Below are 14,346 nucleotides of genomic sequence, written 5' to 3'. Positions count from 1 at the left end.
AGAGAAGATATTTAGTTGGGGAAAAGGAAACTATGATGGTATCAGACAGGAGTTGGGAAGTACTGACTGGGAGCAATTATTCCACAGAAAGGGGCACAGCAGACATGTGGAGACCGTTTAAGGAGCAGTTGTGAGTGTTGCACAAATCTGTCCCTTTGAGACAGGGAAGAAGGGGTAAGATTAAGGAGCCTTGGATGGTGAGAACAGAGGAGCTTCTAGTCAAAAGGAAGAAGGCAGCTTATGTAAGGTGGAGGAAGCAAGGATCTAGCCCAGCTTTAGAGGATTACAGGCTTGCTAGAAAAGGAGCTCAGAAATGGACTGAGGAGTGTCAGGAGGGGGCACGATAAAGGCTTGGCAGAAGGATTAGGGAGAACCCAAAGGCATTTTATTCATACATGAGGAATAAGAGAATGATCAGGGAGAAGGTAGGGCCAGTCAGGGATAGCGTAAGGAACATGTGCGTGGTGTCTGAGCAAATAAGGAAAGCCCGAAATGGGTTTTTTGCCTTGGTTTTCACTAAGGAAAAGGAACTTGTTGTGAATGAGAACTTTGAGGAGCTGGGATACAGCCTTGAACAGATCAAGATTGATGAAGTTGATGTGCTGGAAATCTAGGCAAACATTGGCTCTGGGATTCGAGAAAGGAAGTTGCTAAGCCACTGGCGAAGATCCTCGCTTCCTCACTCTCCACGGGAGTCGTACTGGATAATTGGAAGGAGGCGAATGTTGTTCCTCTTTTCTAGAAGGGTAACAGGGAAATCTCTGGCAATTACAGACCAGTCAGTCTTACGTCTGTAGTCAGCAAGGTTTTCGAAAGAATTCCGAGGGATAGGATTTATGAGTATTTGGAAAAGCATAGCGTGATTAAAGGCAGTCAGCATGGCTTTGTGGTGGGGTAGGTCATGCCTACCTAACCTTATTGAGTTCTTTGAGGAGGTGACAAGACAGGTCAACAAAGGTTGAGCAGTGGATGTGGTGGATGTGGATTTCAGCAAGACAATTGATAAGGTTCCCCATGGTAATCTCATTCATAAAGTCAGGAGGTATGAGATAGGGAGATTTGGCTATCTGAATTCAGAATTGGTTGGCTGACAGAAGGCAGAGAGTGGTTGCAGATGGAAAGTATTCTGCCTGGAGGATAGTGTTGAGTGGGGTCCCGCAGGGCTCTGTTCTTGGGCCTCTGCTCTTTGTAGATTTTATAAATGACTTGGATGAGGAGGTTTCGAGGTTGTTTAGTGAAGGTTGGAGGTGCCGTCGATAGTTTCGAGGGCTAGTTCATGCTCTGGATTACAGTGGTGCTGGAAAAGCACAGCAGTTCAGGCAGCATCCGAGGAGCAGGAAAATCGACTGGAAAAGCACAGCCGTGAACTGCTGTGCTTTTCCCGCACCACTCTAATCCAGAATCTGGTTTCCAGCATCTACAGTCATTGTTTTTACCTATTGCAGGCTGCAGTGCAACATAGACAGGATGCAGACTGGGCTGAGAAATGGCAGATGGAGTTCAACCTGGATAGATGCGAATTGATGCATTTTGGAAGGTCAAACTCGAATGCTGAATATAAGATTAAAGACAGGATTGTTGACAGTGTGGTGGAACAGAGGGATCTTGGTGGTCAAATACATAGATCTCCCAAAGTTCCCACCCAAGTAGATAGCGTTGTTAAGAAAGCATATGGTGTTTTGGCTTTCACTAGCATGGGGATCGAGTTTAAGAGCCGCGAGGTTTTGCTACAGCTCTACAAGTCCCTGGTGAGAACACATTTGGAATATTGTGACCAGTTCTGGTCACTCTACTATAGGAAAGATACAGAGGCTTTGGAGAGGGTGCAAAGAAGGTTTACCAGGATGCTGCCTGGACTAGAGGGCTTCTCTTATGAAGAGAGGTTGACTAAGCTCAGACTTTTCTCTCTGGAGAGAAGGAGGAAGGGAGGTGACCTGATCGAGGTGTACAAGATAATGAGAGGAATAGATAGAGTCAATAGCCAGAGACATTTCCCCAGGGCAGGACTGACTGGTACGAGGGGTCATAGTTTTAAGATATTAGGAGAAAGGTATAGAGGAGATGTCAGAGGAAGGTTCTTTACGCAGAGAGTTGTGAATACATGGGATGCGTTGCCAGCGGTGGTGGTGGTGGAAGCAGAGTCATTAGGGACGTTTAAGCGACTGCTGGATATGCACGTGGACAGCAGTGAGTTGAGGGGTGCATAGGTTAGGTTATTTTATTTTAGATTAGGATTAAACCTCGGCACAACATTGTGGGCCGAAGGGCCTGTTCTGTGCTGTACTTTTCTATGTTCTATGTTCTAACATCCCGAGCATAGAGCATACAAAATTCACAAAAATAAAGGCTCTCTAATACACTCACAACAGTATAATAAAAAAACTATTTCTAAATAAAAAAAATATAAAACGTATTTAAATGGAGATTTTCCCCCTTGTTCCTGGGGGTATCACTTCCTTTCCAAAAGTCCATCGTATCCTCTCCCAACCAGTGCCCCACCCTTGACCCAGGCGCTCCTCAATAGGATGAAGAAAATTCAAATATAGTACAAAGCTACAGTTAACAGTGAGCACCCTATCCCCCCCCCCCCCAACCACCCACACCAGCACCTGTATATATTTAGTAATGTTAATACCATGTATAAACATACATAACTATAAAATTACAACCTCAACAAGTAATAATTAAGTATAATAATACAAAATAACAAAGGAAAACAACCCCGCTCCTAGAGACAGAGGTAAAATAGAATAAGGTAACCACCTCCCCCCACCAACATTAACTACATCCCCCCCGGCCTATATATATAGAATAAAAAAAGGGGGGGAGAAAATCGTTAAGTAGAGAACAAATAAATAAATCCCTCTCCCCACCCCCCAAGATAATATGAAACAGTATAGTTAAAAAAAAGGGATTAATATATAAAATAAAAGGGGAGGGGGCGATGTAAACTGGAGTGGGGGGAGAGCAAACCAACATCAATTATCTCTTACAATTTATTTAAGAGAGCCCAAAACTTCCTTGGCCTTTTCCGAAGTTATACATGGACCCTTCATGGTTAAAGCGTAGCATCGCTGGGTAGCGCAAGGAGTACTGAATATGTAAGTCCCTGAAACACTTCTTCTCCTCATCAAACACCTTCCTCTTTCGGACCAGAGCTGGGGAAAAGTACTGGAATAACATGATCTTGGATCCTTTATAAATCATGACTTGGGGATCTTTCCCAAGATTTCTGGAGACTTCCAAGAGCATCTGCCTCACCTTATAGCTCTGCAGCCGGAACGTGACCGGCAGGGGTGCTGGTTCGAGCCGGGCCCGCGTATTGCAACCTGGTAGGCCCATTCCACCCTTACCTGGCCTGATCCAGCCTCCAGATTCAAAAGCTGTGGAAGCCACTGTTCAAGGAATTCTGTAAGCTGGCCTTCCTCTTTCCGTTCGGGAAGGCCCAGCAAACGAATTTTTTTTGACGACCTCGATTCTCGAGGTCATCGCTGTGATTCTCTAAGGTCCGGACTCGCTGTTCAAGAGTCCAGACTCGATCCACGGCCGATTGTGCTGTAGTTTCAGAGGTCGCGGCCTTTAGCTCCGCCCCTCCGACTCTGCGCTCAATTTCCTTAATGTCTCGGTCGTGCTTTTGCAGCGCGGCTGAGAGTGAGTCCCATCAGCTTCGGGACTCTTCAATAAAAGCATCGATCGAGTTTGGAGGTTATTTCCACGAGGCTCGCCACCGTAGGTAAGTCCCTCAGGGCAGCTGGAGAGGGTGGGGGAGGGGTTCCTGCTTGCTGAGAGCTGCGGTTCTTTTATATCTTTTATAAATTCAAAATTGAATTTGGTTCTCAAAATGCAGGAAACGTCGATTCTCCTGCTCCTTGGATGCTGCCTGACCTGCTGCGCTTTTCCAGCAACACATTTTCAGCTCTGATCTCCAGCATCTGCAGTCCTCACTTTCTCCTTGAACATAACGTGGTAGGCAATGGCCTGGTGGAATTATCACTGGACCGTTAATCCAGGAACCCAGGTAATGTTCTGGGGACCCAGGTTCAAATCCGACCAGGGCCGACAGTGCAATTTGAATTCAGTGAGTATCTGGATGAATCCATTGTCAAGTGTCAGGAAAAACTGATCTGGTTCCTTTAAGAAAGGAAACTGCTGTCCTTGCCTGGTCTGGACTACCTATGACTCCAGACCCACAGTTGACTCTTAACTGCTCCCTGGACAATTAGGGATGGGCTATAAATGCTGGCCTAATCAGCAACGCCTTCATCCAGTGCATGAATAAAGAAAAAAATGAAGTGGGAAGAAGCTGTTCTTGAATCTGTTGGAACAGGTGTTTAAGCTTTTGTATCTTCCTGACGGAAGGGGTCGGAAAAGATTATAAGCGGGGTGGGAGGGGACTTTGACTATGTTGGCTGCCTTTCCAAGGTAGTGGGAAGTATAGAGGGGAGGTTGGCTTGTGTGATGGTCTGGGCTATTTTCACAACTCTCTGTAGTTTCTTACAGTCTTGGGGACAGCAGTTGCCCAAACCATGATGCATTCAGATAGAATGCTTTCAATGGTGCACCAGTGAAAATTGGTCAGTGTCTTTATGGCTTTGCTGAATTTCCTTAGCCCCCCTGCGGAAGGAGAGGTGTTGTTGTGCTTCCTGTAGATCAGGACTACAGCGAATTAGTTGCTGTTGAAGGAAGTGACGTACTGTTGAACCTTTTTGCCTTGTCCACATCAGGATGAAATTGCCAGAATGCCAAATCTCAAAGGGAACAATATTTTATATTGCATTAGAAGAGGGTGCTGACTGGCAAATTTACTGTGTTTGTTGAGGTACTGCCATGGCAAGTGCGCCAAGGGGTTGGCTCTAATCTAAATCCCCAAGCTTTAATAAAAACAAAATACTATGGGTACTGGAAATCCAAAATAAAGTGGAAAGCTCAGCAGGTCTAGCAGCATCTGTGGAGAATGAAACATTTACGTTTTGAGTGCAGTCTGCCAGAGCTCTGAAGAAGACTTGAGCCGGACTCGAAACATGAACTCTGCCTCTGTCTTCAGAGGTGTTGCCAGACGTGTTGAGTTTCTCCAGCACTTTCTGTCCCCAAGCTTGCTTTGGTTGAAAAGACACAATGCCTAGGCATGTTTTTTTTTTCTCTGTTTGCAAAGCACATGGCCCTGTGTGTAAATCTGTCTGTAGCTTGTAGTATGTGCGAGTGAGCCACACTGCTCTGAAATTAATTCTTGCTTTGTTATTGTTTATCTTCCATAAGTCAAGAATGGAAACCGTGTCCAAGGTCATCGCGGAGACCAAGGGGATTCAAATCCACTCTAACCAAGATCCCCTTGTGATTGCTGGTCAAGGCACCATTGGACTGGAGATCTTGCAACAAGTAACCGGAATCGTTGTGTCTAAGTATATAGAACAGATGAAGGAGCCATTGTGTGTAATAGGGATTTGGGTAGAGTGTATACCATTGACCTGCACCCAACCTCTGTGCAATTGTACCTTCTTCTGCAACACGGACCAATCTTGCTTCAATTGCATAGGAGCTTAGATAGACCAGTCTGGAGTTCTGTGTGCTGTTTGATCTCCTTATCTCAGGAAACATATTATTGCCATCGAGGGAGTGCAATGAAGGTTCACCAGATTTATTTCTGGGATGGCAGGACTGTCCTATAAAGAGAAGTTGGGCTTGAATTCACTAAAGTATCAAAGAGTGTGAGGTGACTTAGTTGAAATCAACAAAATACTGAAACGGATAGAGATTGGTAAGATGTTTTCCCTGCTCGGGGAGTCCAGAACTGGGAGGTACAATTTAAATGTAAAGGGATAAACCCAAACTATTTAGGAACAAGATAAGAAATTTGTTTTACTCAGAGGGTTATGAATCTTTTAGAATTTTCCACCACGGAGGGCTGTGGAAGTTCACCCTTGGATTATGTTTAAAATCGAAGTTGATAAATATTTGATTATCAATGGCACAAAGGATTATGAGATCAGTGTGGGGATAGGGTGTAGCAGTGTGGGCTGAATGGCTTATCGCTGCTCCTGTGTTGCTGTCTAAATGCTCTGTTCCAACATAACTGCTCTTCCCATGGGCTCTTACTTGGTCTCCTGTCAAACAGGTCCCAGATGTACAGGCTGTGGTGGTTCCAGTTGGTGGTGGAGGAATGGTCTCTGGAATCACAGTTGCCATCAAGGTAGGATATATGGTTGGGAGATGAGCCAGTGATGGGCACTAACTATGTTGCACGCAGAGAGCTGGAGCTAACAGTGTGAACACACAGTGTGTTATACGTGTTCTGTTGGATATCACGCTCACACCTTCCGTTCTTGTCCCCTTCTACCAACCACCTCCGTCCTCCGCAGACTCAACGTCCACAGGTCAAAGTTTATGCAGCAGAACCGGAGAAGGCAGATGACTGTTACCAGTCCAAGCAGAGTGGCTGCCTGACCCCCAACAGGTATGCTCCTGTGACAATAGCTGATGGAGTGAAGACTAGCATTGGGGAGAAGACTTGGCCCATCATCAGGGACCTGGTGGATGATGTGTTCACCGTCAGTGAGGAGGAGATTAAGGTACCTGCCCCTCAATCTGCATGTTGAACTTTGGCCATATCATATTTTGACATAGAATCATACAGCATGGAAATGAATCCTACGGTCCAACCAGTCCACGCCAAACATAATCCCAAACTAAACTAGTTCCACTTACCTGCTCCTTGCCCATATCTCTCCAAACCGTTCTGATTCATGGACTTATCCAAATGTCTTTTAAACATTGTAATTGTACCCACATCCACCACTTCCTCAGGAAGTTCATTCCACCCATGAACCACTCTCTGTGTTAAGAATTTGCCCCTCATATCTTTTGTGAATCTTTCTCCTCTCACCCTAAAAATATGACCCCTAGTGTTGAAGTCCCCCATCTTAGAGAAAAGACAGCTACCACTGACTCTATCTGTACCCCTCATTATTTTATAAACTTCTATCACGTCACCTCTCAACCTCCTACTATCCTGCGGAAGAAGTCCCAGCTTATCCAACCTTCCATACCTGGCAACATCCTGGTAAATCTCCTCTGAACTCTCTCCAGTTTAATAATATCCTTCCTATAACTGGGTGACCAGAACTGCACACGGTGCTCTAGAAGAGGCCTCACCAAGGTCCTGTACAAAAGCAACATGACGTCCCAACTCCTATACTCAAAGGACTGAGCAACGAAGGTATGTGTGCCACTGTGTCCATATGTGACACAAATGTCAAAGAGTTATGTACCTGCTCCCCAGCTCCCTCTGTTCTACAACACTACCCAAGGCCCTAACATTCCCCTTCCTCGCCAATTCAAGGGAGCAGCTGGAATGAGGATTGACAACCTCCTTGGCACCCCACCCAGCTACACGTGTTATCAGATGGTGCAGCATGGCATTTGTGAATGCAGGGTAGAGTGAGAAACGTGATGTTTTCAGCCAGTATCACTGGCTCGATGTCAAAATCCTTGACAGATCATATATCCCAAAGGCACTGTTCACTTATTGTCTTGGGTCATCAAGGAAACTGCAACTACAGTTTTTAGATTAGATTAGATTCCCTACAGTGTGAAACAGGCCCTTCGGCCCAACTAGTCCACGGCCGACCCTCCAAACAGTAATCCACCCAGACCCATTTCCCTCTGACTAATGCACCTAACACTACAGGCAATTTAGCATGGCCAATTCACCTGACCTGCACATCTTTGGACTGTGGGAGGAAACCGGAGCACCCGGAGGAAACCCACGCAGACACGGGGGGTAGAATGTGCAAACTCCACACAGGCAGTCGCCTGAGGGTGGAATCAAACCTGGGACCCTGGTGCTGTGAGGCAGCAGTGCTAACCACTGAGCCACCAGTTGTGATCACGTTGGCCATGACTCACTGGGTGGCACTGTCACCCAAGTCAGTGAGTTATGGGTTTGAGAGCCCTAGGGACTGGAACATAAATTCTGGATTAGAGCGGTGCTGGAAGAGCACAGCAGTTCAGGCAGCATCCGAGGAGCAGGAAAATCGACGTTTCGAGCAAAAGCCCTTCATCAGGAATACTTTTGGCCGAAACGTCGATTTTCCTGCTCCTCGGATGCTGCCTGAACTGCTGTGCTTTTCCAGCACCGCTCTAATCCAGAATCTGGTTTCCAGCATCTGCAGTCATTGTTTTTACCAACTGGAACATAAATCCCAGGCTGACTCTCCCAGTGCCTGTACTGAGGGAGTGCTGCACCCATCAGAGGTGCTGTTGTTTTTGGTGAAACTGAGGCCTCGAGCTGCCTTTTCATGTGGGTATAAAAGATCACTGCAGTATTCCGACAAAGAGGGTGGGGGTGCTGTTCTCACCACTGTCTTGTCCCTTTGTGGATATCACAGAGCAAATGTTTTGTCGTTATTTCATGTTGTTGGCATCTTTGTGTGTGCCAGATTTCCTGTGTTACAGCAGTGACTACACTTGACAACAAACGTCAGTGGCTGCAAAGTGTTTTGGGACATATTACACCTGGTAGGCACACAGAAAAGCCAGCCCAATTCGTCCATATTGGTGTTTCTGCTCCACATAAGCCTTCTCTGACCTTTTCTCACCCAAATCTACTGCCGTTATATGTTCCCTTCTTTCTCATTTGATCATCCCTTTTTAAGTGCTTCTGTACGATTCATTTCAGTCTCACCCCATGGGAGGGAGTTCCACATTCTCACCACTCTCTGGGTGAAGGTGTTTGGCTTGCATTCCCAATTTGGTTTGTTGGTGGCCATCTTATATTGATCGGGTGGAGTTAGGCTCTACCTCTGGCAGTGTGGCAATTGAGTAAAGGTAACTATAAAGGAGCTGCTCACAGTTGATTGGAAGGGCAGCCTGGCAGGGAAGATGGTGGAGCATCAATGGCACGATAATAGAGTCATAGAGATGTACAGCACGGAAACAGACCCTTCAGTCCAACCTGTCCATACCAACCAGATATCCCAACCTAATCCAGTCCCATTTGCCAGCATTTGGCCCATATCCCTCCAAACCCTTCCTATTCATATACCCATCCAGATACCTTTTAAATGTTGCAATTGTACCAGCCTCCACCACTTCCTCTGGCAGCTCATTTCATACACACAGCACCCTCTGCTTGAAAAAGTTGCCCCTTAGGTCCCTTTTAAATCTTTCCCCTTTCATCATAAACCTATGCCCTTTAGTTCTGGACCTCCCCACCCCAGGGAAATTGTCTAGTCACCCTATCCATGCCCCTCCTGATTTTATAAACCTCCATAAGGCTCAGTGGTTAGCACTGTGGCCTCACAGCACCAAGGTCCCAGGTTCAATTCCAGCCTTGGGTGACTGTCTGTGTGGAGTTTGCATGTTCTCCCTGTGTCTGTGTGGGTTTCCTCCGGGTGCTCTGGTTTCCTCCCACAGTCCAAAGATGTGTAGGTCAGGTGAACTGGCCATGCTAAATTGTCCATAGTGTTAAGTGCATTAGTCAGAGGGAACTAGGATTGGGTTGGTTACTCTTCAGAGGGTTGGTTCGGCAGAAGGGCCTGTTTTGAAACTGTAGGGAATCTAATCTAAATTATATTTTTTTAAAAAGTCACCCCTCAACCTCAGACGCTCCAGGGAAAACAATCCCAGCCTATTCAGCCTCTCGGTGTAGCTCAGATCCTCCAACCCTGGCAACATCCTCGTAAATCTTTTCTGAACCCTTTCAAGTTTCACAACGTGGCAGATTAGTGGGAGTAATTTGGGAGGCACAGCAGAAACTCATCCCAAGGAAGGAGAGGCATGCAGAAGGGGAAGACAAGACGACCGTGGATAACTGGGGAAGTCAGATACAGCAGAAAAGCAAAAGAAGAAGCATACAATGTGGTGAAGACTAGCGGGTGGCAAGACCTTCATACTATACCAGAAGGTAATGAGTAAAGCAATAAGGGAGGGACACATGAAATATAAGGGTAAGCTAGCTAGTAATCTCAGAGAGGGTTGCAAGAGTTTTTGTTTTAGATATATAAAAGGTAAGAGTGGACATTGAACTACTGGAAAGTGAGGCTGGAAAAGTAGTAACAGGGAGCAAAGAAATGGCCGAGGAACAGAATAAATACTTTGTATCAGTTTTCACAGAGGACGATGCCAGCAGCATCCCAGAACTTTGAGAGAATCTGATGTAGAGGTGAGTCAGTGGGTCAGAAGGTGGAAAATATCACCCAGATCAGATGGATTACACCCCACGATTCTGAAGGAGGTAGCCGAGAAGATCGTCGAGGCATTAGTGGTGATATTTCGGAATCAGTCGAGCCGGGGGGTGAGAGGACTGGAAAATGGTTAACGTCGCATCCCTGTTTAAGAAAGGAGGGGGGCAGAAGACGGGAAACGGTAGGCCGGTTAACCTGACCTTGGCGGAGAAGATGTTTCCACCGGTAAGGGAGACTAGGACCTGAGGGCAAAGCCTCAAAGCGAAGGGACAACCCTTTCGCTGTGAGATGAGGAGGATTATCTTCAGCCAGAGTTGGGGTGGGGGGGGGGGGGGGGGGGGGGTGGTGGAGGATGGAGGATCTGTGGAGGCCATTACAGCAGGAGGCCGAGTCATCGAGTGAATTTAAGACAGTGATGGATAGGTTCTCGATTAGTAATGGGATCAAAGGTTACAGGGAGAAGGCAGGAGAATGGGGTTGAGAAACAAATCAGCCATGATGGAATGGCAGAGCAGCTGCGATGGGCCAAATGGCCTAACTTTGCTCCTGTATCTTATGGCTTCACAAGAGGATACATTGTCTCTGTTTCTGCTCTGTCGAAAGCTACCAGAAGTTGACACACTTCTGTTAGGTCACCTCTCCGCCATTTTGTTTTATAAGAGACCCGTCAGAGGCTGAAAGGTTTACAAAATTATGAGGGGGCATGGATAGGGTAAATAGACAAAAGTCTTTTCCCTGGGGTCAGGGAGTCCAGAACTAGAGGGCATAGGTTTAGGGTGAGAGGGGAAAGATATAAAAGGGGCAACTTTTTCACTCAGAGGGTGGTACATGTATGGAATGAGCTGCCAGAGGATGTGGTAGAGGCTGGTACAATGACAACATTTAAAAGGCATTTGGATGGGTAGATGAATAGGAAGGGTTTGGAGGGACATGGGCCGGGTGCTGGCAGGTGGGACTAGATTGGGTTGGGATATCTGGTCGGCATGGACAGGTTGGACCGAAGGGTCTGTTTCCATGCTGTGCATCTCTATGACTCAATGATTCTAAGAGTCCTAGCCTTTCCTAATGTGTATCCCCCTTCATTTCTGCGGTCGCTGTGAATAGCCCTTCCTCACATCCTCTCCAACACCCCTACGTCATTTTTATAATCTGGCGGTCAGGCTTGTGTATGGTGTTTAAGGACATCGCGAAGGGGTGAAACCATTCTACAATTGGCGCTCTTTATCTTTTGCAGCGGGCTACCCGGCTGATGTGGGAGCGGGCGAAGCTGGTGATTGAGCCCACCGCAGGCGTCGGGATCGCAGTGGTCCTCTCCCCCAGGTTTCGAAACCTCCCGGGCAATCTCCGCAACGTCTGTGTGGTGCTGTGTGGAGGCAACGTGGACCTGGACTCTCTTGAGTGGCTGAAGGTCACTGAGTGAAACGTTTTTGACCTCTTGATGAAGCCAAATGATGGATGGGTGGTGGGCGAGTGTGTGTGTGAGAGAGATAACAGTCAGAAAATTGAAGGGGAAACGAAGATAATAATCAATGGCTCAAAGATATTAATTGTATAATAATGATGGTTAATGATATGCAGGAAGTGAGAATATGGCATAACCAGTGTGCTAATGTAACTCATGAGCATCACAAGGGCTGGAGAGCATTATTCCCCCCTCCAAAATTACATTTTAATTTCATTTTCTTTGGCTTGCTTTAAAGTTTTAATTTTTGTACAAAAAGCCCCTATAAGGGCCTGTCACTCTGCAACATTATTAATTGGTTTTGATGGAAACTTTTTTAAAAAGTCAGAAGAGTTTCTGAAACCGAGTTAGGAGGTGTATGCTTATCATCTCTCACTCTGTAAATAAATGTAAGACTGTGTAAAGATTGGCACCAGTACTATCCTTCACTTTACAGGTGATAATAAAGGAGGGGGGAGAGAGATTTGTGAAGTGTAAGTAGATTAGAGAGGCTGGAACTGTTCTCCTTGGAGAAGGGAAGATTAAGAGGTGCTTTGATGGAGGTATCCAAAATTACGAGGTGTCTGGATAGAGTCAATAGAGAGTAAGCGTCCTCGTTGGTGGAAGAATTGAGAACCACAGGACACTGATTTTAATTGATTGGCAAAAGAAGCAAGGGGGACGTCAAGAAAAACACTTTTCACACAGCAAGTGGTTAGGATCTCGGGTCTACTGCCTGAGAAAATGGTGAGGAAGTTAAATCATGGCTTTCAAAAAGGAATTTGATAATTATCTGAAGAGAATGAGCCATGGCCTTATTGAGTAGCAGTGGAGACTCTAGGTGCTGATTAGCAGCTTCTTGCTCCTAACCCGCGCGTTCATATGGGAAGACATTTGCAGGGACTGTTATGGATCAGACCAGACCGTCTAGGCCCTAACATTTTTCTTATTTTAACAGTAGATGTGAAGTAGCGTGTTCCAGATGCAGTACAACTGGTCAAACTACTCAATGTTAAGAAAAACTCAATTTATTAGGGTGTATAGTTAATGAAGTGGGAGTGCTACACGGGGCACACAGACACAAGATGGCCGCTGAGCCATAAGTTGGTCACTTAGCACACAAGATGGCCGCTGACCCATTACATGGAAAGTACAGCAAAGCATACACAGATACTGCCTGAGGCCAACAGGATACCAGCACAATAGACACAGAATATAGATAATTAATTTAAGGTGGGTGGGGGAGAGAATACACATCAGTAACATCTACTACCTGCCGGAGTGTCTGAGTCCAGCCACCACCTTCAATAGAAATGTTAACTACCTGATCCTGCTTGTATACATGTATTAATACCTTAGATTTGCAGTAATGGAAAACGATCTTCCTTCTCAGGAAGGATGATCACGACCAATTACTGCAGCAATGGACTTCTGGGTAGCTGCTGAAACAATGACTCTGTAACATTCCTCTGAAACCCACAATGACTCTGTAATGTTTTCTGTAAGCAAACCATGCTGCACAAACAAAGACTCACTATCTGGACCATGATACCATGAAATGTATAAAACATCGTGATATGTACTCGGGGTGGGGGGGGGGGGGGGGAGGAGAGAAGACTGGCAGCTGACAGTCAGGCTGCCGGATGTCTCTCTCTCTCTCTCTCTCCTCGGAGCTCTGGTTTCTCTGTACAATGTCACTGAATCCCGATTCTGACTCTGAAACTGGTGATTTTCCCCACAACAATTAAAATACAAACAAGAGAAATACTTAGCTATCGGAAAATGTAACCAGATAATATTATTACTAATTAACTGTTCCAATATAATAACATCCCCATAAACACATGGCAAAAGGCACATTCAGACACAGATTCTTACATGCAGTTCTCCAATCCCAGAGGGAAAAAACATCAAGAGGAAATTCAGAGAGCATAGCAGGTAGGAATCATTCACTGAAGCTTCCAGCTCTTCTGAGATCCCAAAGGGCTTCTGCTGCTTCAAGCTGAATAAAACACTAGAAAGCCTGGTCTGTGAAAGTTGCTTCCATTCTTCCAACATTTGAAAAAAATCCTGAAGGTCTCACAAGTTGTTCATATACGTGATTCGGTAGGCATTTCGTCACCTCTGTCTTACAACTTCTCAAATAAAAACAGGACTAAATAACCTTTTAAAGCGACAGCATTGGTCACAGGATATAGCCAGGGAGCGTGAGTAGCCAAGGCAGTCATGCTGACAGGAGGCAGAGACACGACCGGCTGAATTAACACCAGTAACCATTCTGTGACTCTGATTTGAACAACAAAGGGTGTGGAAGCAGCACTTTAGAGGAAAGGTCTAAAGATCAGGAGAGGTTGGTCGGAGTACCTGGTGAATCAGGAGCCAGGGAGGGATGGTGGGGTACTATCAGCAGTAAATACTACTCCGTACAAATGTTCGGCACAACATCGTGGGCCGAAGGGCCTGTTCTGTGCTGTATTGTTCTATGTTCTATCTACTCGGAAGAGCAAAGGTTTGAACTGAGATTTCAGTGAGGTGTGAATGTTTGGCCTTGAGGCAGCATCTTACCAGTGTGGCCAGAAGGTAGCCTTAACAAAACCACAAATGAGTAGACCATAATTGTATCAGTCCTGGGTACCTTGTCATTTACATTATCTATTTGTACAGGTATCTGTAAAACAATGATATTTTGTGTCAACCCAACAGCAGAATAATAGCCAGAATGTC

The 14,346-nt window shown here is 45.9% G+C and overlaps 1 protein-coding gene across 3 annotated transcripts in view; it reads left to right on the top strand.

Moving 5' to 3' along the window:
• Positions 1-12,047, top strand: part of LOC140457071 (serine racemase-like) — a 28,953-nt gene extending 16,906 nt beyond the window's left edge. For all 3 annotated transcript variants that reach the window (XM_072551041.1, XM_072551040.1, XM_072551039.1), the window contains exons 4-7: positions 5,257-5,376; positions 6,113-6,187; positions 6,357-6,566; positions 11,416-12,047. In XM_072551041.1, the coding sequence (XP_072407142.1) occupies positions 5,257-5,376; positions 6,113-6,187; positions 6,357-6,566; positions 11,416-11,601 (591 nt within the window). In that variant the 3' untranslated portion in view covers positions 11,602-12,047. The remainder of the gene's footprint in view (positions 1-5,256; positions 5,377-6,112; positions 6,188-6,356; positions 6,567-11,415) is intronic.
• The last annotated feature ends 2,299 nt before the right edge of the window (positions 12,048-14,346 follow it).

This window comes from Chiloscyllium punctatum, chromosome 31 (genome assembly GCF_047496795.1).
Source record: "Chiloscyllium punctatum isolate Juve2018m chromosome 31, sChiPun1.3, whole genome shotgun sequence".
In the NCBI taxonomy this organism is placed as follows: Eukaryota; Metazoa; Chordata; class Chondrichthyes; order Orectolobiformes; family Hemiscylliidae; genus Chiloscyllium; species Chiloscyllium punctatum.
The sequence above is the reverse complement of the archived record's forward strand: the minus strand, read 5'-3'. Positions and strand labels throughout refer to the sequence as shown.